The sequence below is a fragment of the Erinaceus europaeus genome, chromosome 8 (genome assembly GCF_950295315.1).
Source record: "Erinaceus europaeus chromosome 8, mEriEur2.1, whole genome shotgun sequence".
Lineage (NCBI taxonomy): Eukaryota > Metazoa > Chordata > Mammalia > Eulipotyphla > Erinaceidae > Erinaceus > Erinaceus europaeus.
Genome location: NC_080169.1, coordinates 105647867 through 105653866, shown reverse-complemented (window position 1 = coordinate 105653866; position 6000 = coordinate 105647867). Strand labels below are relative to the sequence as shown.

At 42.9% G+C, this 6000-nt stretch overlaps 1 protein-coding gene across 1 annotated transcript in view; it reads right to left on the bottom strand.

Annotated features, from left to right (window-relative positions):
- Positions 1 to 203: 203 nt before the first annotated feature.
- The window catches only part of EXOC4 (exocyst complex component 4), a 915110-nt gene continuing 909313 nt past the window's right edge, over positions 204 to 6000 (bottom strand). Inside the window, exon 18 of the mRNA XM_060196593.1 lies at positions 204 to 1710. Within this exon, the coding sequence (XP_060052576.1) occupies positions 1473 to 1710 (238 nt within the window). The 3' untranslated portion in view covers positions 204 to 1472. The remainder of the gene's footprint in view (positions 1711 to 6000) is intronic.

Here is a 6000-nt window from a genome sequence, read left to right as displayed (position 1 = left end):
AGTGATTTCTAACTCAGTCCTCAGTGTATCATTGTGGGGATCAGGGGTCAATCAAGTCCAGTGGTCTTCCTCTGTCTTCCATGTAGATAGTGACACTGTTCTTATCTTCCACTATCTGCTCCCTTGCCTAGTAACATTTGCCATATACTAAGTTCTTTGGAAACATTTGCTGAGTAGAAAATAAAGAAAAACAATACACAATATTGAAGCTTCTCAAAACATTTTTTTTTTTTTTAATTCTCTGCTTTGTTCACCGAGGTGAAAGCTGTACAAACAGGTGTAAAATTCTGAACCATCACAGAGCAGGATATTGTGGTGTGGCCATATTTCCTGTTTTCTTCTCCACATGTTTCCAAGGACATGTCAGTCAATGTCCCCAGTTGGTACACTGCTTTCCTCTGTGACATATCAACCCTGGACAGTAAAAGGGTTTAGAGGTGTGGGTAGAGATGAGCTCCAGTGTGCCAGAAGTGGTGGGTCCTACAATCACTTCAGAAATGGACTCAGCTGGGGTGGGGGGCAGTAAGGAGGGAAATATTATGGCCGACCCTTTTTTTTTTGCATTCAGCCGAGAAGGCCTGGGCTACATTTTTTTTTTAGCAGAGGTAAGCACCTAAGAATCATTCATGCTTAGATGGTGTTTGGAGCAAAATAAAAAACTCTAATCATCAATTTTCTCTTAGAAAGTAAAGAGGGAGCAATCTAGAAGAGGATTCAATCCTTTTAAAAATTTTTTAAAATTCTTCCTTTTTTGTCATTAGTTTGATGACCTTTTGTTGTTCTGATAGAAAGGAAAACAAACAGCAAAAGGTAGTAAGTCAATGTGAAATCTATGTACAAGTTATTTCAAACAAAATTCTCTGAGGAACTGAGATAAGAGGAATTTTCCTTCTGAGCCCAGAGGTGCCGGTTTGGTTAGGGAAATTTGTTGAGGACTATAATCAGCCGAGAAGCCATTAATTTGACCTTGGCAATGGAGACAAAAAGCAGTAAACATACACTTATTTCATTGAGTTATAAATTGACAAGGTCAAGAGAGGAAAATCTAATGTCTATAATGGAATCTTATTAAGTAGTTCTAGGAGAGAACTAAAACTTAAGTAGAGTCTACTTTCCAAAGATTGTCACGCAGGAAACAAGACATTAGTAATTCATGCATTCATTTGCTCAGAGTCCAACAATTTAATACAACCTTTCTCCCAAGCCTACTCTAGCCCCATGGAGTTGACTGCATTAAAATCAGTCAGAACATTCTACACTACAAACTTCCTTCAGAGTTTATACAAAGATTCAAAACTAGAGAAAAAAAAAATCCTTCTATCTTCTCTCTACTAAAGCACGAGCATAGAGGAAACAGAGCCAGCTGAGAAGATACCAAACAACAGGTCAAAGAAAGTACTGAATGTGAATTGGGGAAATAAATGAACACTATCAACCTCTACCCCCTGGACTCTTCCCTGCAGTGCACCCCATCAGACAGTGGTTATTTTCTTATCCTTGGTGGCCTGCTTGATGGCAGCCTGCTCACAGATGATCTCCTTGAGTCGCTGCAGCCTCATGTTCTGGGTGGTCTGGTCGCCCACCCCTGTCTGACTGCGGTGCAGCAAGTTCAAGGCATGGATATATTCCAACTCTGTGTACTTTACACCCTGATCCACCACCAGATTCAGGAGCTCATCAGCTGTGTTGTATAACATCTCGTAGTATTGCCTGAAAAAGCAAGACATAATGTTACTCACCGTCTCCACTCTGAGCACTTTGCATGGTTTTAGTCTAGGCCTTTTACAAATTACCTAGTTTACTCATTCAATGAACATTTATTGATCTTTACACATTATGTGAGGTCCCATGAGTATAATGGAGAAGCAAACAGATGTGATGATGTCTGTCATTTTGGAGTTTGCTGGAACTCTCTATAAGACCAAATATAAATGTCAGTCCTGGGGGATCTCACATCCTTCAGAGTCTCAGTTTGCTTAAGAATTCCTCCCAATTTTGCATTTTTCTCAGGAGAGACAAAGAAAGAAAGGTAGATGCACAGAGCTAAAAGGGAGAGAAATAACCATGAAACATTGCCAACAATTTCTGTCTCATTTATTGGAGGCTCTGTGAATTACATGATTTTCTCCTCCATAAAGTATGATACTAATAGTACCTACCTCTTAGAGTTATTGGATGAATTAATTAATCTATATAAAGCACTTGAAATGAGGCCTGACACAACCCTACATGCTCCATAAACATTGAAATGTAATGATGATGATGTATCCATCACAATGTAATAGAAGTATATAATGGTGAACAAGACACATCCTCCTTCCTCAAATGGTCTCAGACACAAGTAGAAAAGGCAATACAAAATAGATTGTGTTTCTGGTGACAAAGTTATTTCCCATGAACTGCGGTGGTCATTTAAGCCTCATTACTTCTACAGAGCTAGCTATTACTCCCTGTCCTCTAATAGGTTTCCCAAGGAAACTGAGGCTCAGAGAAGGCAGACAACTTGCTCTATATATCATAAAGATAGTGAGTGGCCATTCCAGAATATGAACCCAAGCTTCCAAGTCCAAGTACGATACTGGCCTCCCCAATGAACTCACACAGAGGGGAAATTACAGCATGCACAGGGGAGGGTCAAAGGGCAAGGAAGACTTCGCATAGATTAGGGTTGTGTCAGGCAGGGTTTCCAGGAAGGAAATTCTAGAATGAGGGGAAAGAGAGGAACATGAGCAAAGGCAGAGAAGAATAATCTGGTTACTCTGGAGTGTGTAGTGGAATAGCAGAGCTAGAGGGAAAGGCAGTTGATGAAAGAAGGTAGAGAGTTTGACATCAGGGAAGTTGAGTCAATATAAATCTTTAGGCCCATTTGAATCAATGGAGGTGTTCCCTCCTTTATCCAACGTTTCGTTGAAAACAGACGCATCATTCCAAGTTGTGTTCCTGGAAGATTAATATGATAATCATTTGAAAATTTATCTAGGAGGTGGTTGGTTATAACCCCAGCAAAAAAAAAGGGGGTGGTGGAACTTGACAGTCATTGGGTTGCAGAGTCACTGACTTGGGTGGTATAGAGAATTGCAGAGATTATGTAAGAAACATGCATTTGAGTAAAACTTTGATGTGGAAAGATAAAGGTGGAAATCAGGAAAGGAGAAGACTGCTACCTACTAGTCTTAAAACCAATATAATAGAAGGTAGTCCGGATATCTTCTAAAGAGTACCCCAGGGAGAAATAAGCTTGACCCCATGGCAACCATGCAGTCTCCCCAGACCACTGAATGAACCATGAAGATGATAAACAACAACTAGTGTTGATTGTAGATGTCAAGACCAGCAAGTATCCAATAAAACAGGCTGTAAAGAAGCTCTATGACACTGATGTGGCCAAGGTCAACATCTTGACCAGACCAGACATATATGTTTGACAGGCAGTCCTGACTATGATGCTTTGGATATTGTCAATATAATTGGGATAATCTAAGCTGAAGAGGGTTAAACCGGGAACAGCTGCTGGCTATGATAACATCACCCCAGAACTCATTCTTAACTTGGGCCCCACGGCAAAGAAGTGGCTCACTTCATTCCTGTCCCACATCTTGGAATCTGAATCTATGCCCAAAATTTGGCGTCGTGCGAAGATAATAGCAGTTTTGAAACCAAAGAAAGACCCAACACTGGCCGCCAGCTATAGACCAATTTCTCTCCTCTCCGTGTGTTACAAACTCCTTGAGAGGCTGCTTCTGTCACGTATTTCTCTTCTTACAGAGAAATTCCTATCACCCGCCCAAGCTGGTTTCCGCCCAGGAAGATCTACCTGCGAACAAGCCCTGGCCCTCTCAACTTACACTGAAAATGGATTCCAGAAGAATTTAAAGACAGGTGCTGTCTTTGTTGATCTCACAGCAGCCTATGACATGGTCTGGCACTGTGGTCTCCTAGTCAAGATCTCAAGATGCCTGCCTCCATGGGTGGCCAACACTATCGTTTCTTCTCCAAAACAGAAGATTCCGGGTGCATCTGGGTGACAAGTCTAGCAGATGGAGACTTGTCTCAAGTGGCCTCCCCCAGAGCTCTGTTCTGGCTCCTACGCTATTTAATATTTACATCAATGACCTCCCAGAAACTTCTTCAAGGAAGTTCATCTACGCCGATAACATCTGCTGTGCAACTCAGGCATCCAAGTTTGACATCCTCAAGGAAACACTCACGAAAACATGTCTCTGATATCTGATTACTGTAAAAAATGGCGACTAATCCCTAGCACTGCAAAAACGGTATCATCTGTTTTCCATCTACACCATGCCTCGGCCTCATGTGAGCTTAATGTGCAGCTTGGCGATACGAGAATCCGGCATGAAGCCCAGCCAGTCTATCTTGGCGTTACTCTCGATCGCACTCTGTCATTTCACGAACATCTCATAAAAACTGCAGCAAAGGTGGGTGCGAGGAATAACATCATTGCAAGACTGGCCAGGTCCTCATGGGGCGCGAGCGCTTCCACACTGCGATCATCATCTCTGGCATTATGCTATTCCACTGCAGAATACTGTGCCCCAGTATGGTTCTGTAGCCCCCACGTCCACTTGGTCGATTCCAAATTATATTCCTCCATGAGGATAATTTCTGGAACCATCCGTTCCACCCCGGTTCCATGGCTGCCAGTTCTTAGCAACATCGCCCCGCCAGATATTCGTCGGGATGCGGCATCATCTAAGTTCATTTCCCAGGTCTATGCTCGACCGGACCTGCCAATATACGCGGATATCTTCGCCCACCCTGTCCAACGCTTGACGTCTCTTCACCCAATCTGGTCCCCTATGCCTACACTGAACTTCTCTGTTCCAGACTCTTGGAAACAGAGTTGACAGTCAGCTGAGGTAAAGAACAAACACCTCATCACAGACCCCTGCAAGCGTCAACCCGGCTTTGACCTAGCACGTTATGATTGGGCCCTCCTCAATCGCTATCGAACAGGCCATGGCCGGTGCGCCGCCATGTTCCATCGCTGGGGAGCCAGAGACGACCCGAATTGCCCCTGCGGCTACAGACAGACTATGACCCACATAGTCAATGACTGCCACCTCTCCAGATTCAAAGGAGGTCTCGAAACTTTACATCAGGCTCAACCTGATGCTGTTGACTGGCTACGGAAGAAGGGCAAACGCTAGAAGAAGATCTAAGCTGACCACTTCTAAATACCATTTTGTCATTATGTTAAAAAATACCTCAAATATTATTCCATTACTGTCTTTCAGTGATTCTAGTAGGGCCTGAAGCTATGACTGGCAGGGTTATTCCCACATCCAAGATGTAAAATTCAGTGTGAAATAATGCTATCTGGCTAGCCAAAGGCCAGAAAGCCCTTCTAGCTACTCCTTCTTTCTTTTCTCGTCCTGAAAGTAAGGATGGCTTTGCTAGGATATAGAGGACAGAGCAAGGAAGCAGGCTCAAAATGTTTCCGGGGTGGAGGAATTTTACAGCTGTATCAGGATCTCTTATTCATAAGTTCTCTGCTATTGTTATTGTTTCTTCTTTCTTTGAACATCTGTAAGGTGGGGGTGGAATACAAGATATCCCTGAACTTTCCATATTTCTGAGAAACCAAGGCTTCCTCCTTGATATCACCTCATTTTAAGAAATAAGACCTTTCATCATGTAACTCTTTTGCCATAAGCTGCAAAGGAGAGGAAGAGAGAAGAGAGGAGAGAAAGGGGAGAGAGACAGGGGAGGGGAGAGAAGAGAGGAGAGAGAGGGGAGAGAGACGGGGGGGAGGGAGGGAAAGAAATGTGTTTTCAGAGAACTACTATTTAAAAATATACATATTAAAATTGCTCAAATAGAAAAAAAAGTACACACCTAGAGTCACTGAATGAAGAAAGAACTAGTGACTAGCGGCTTGTTAAGGGAGCTGGTAGCTATAGTTCCAGACTGGTGGTTCTCAAGATATGATGTGTTTTGGAAGCTTCTGAAAGTAAAATTGTACGAACTCAGCACCAGATA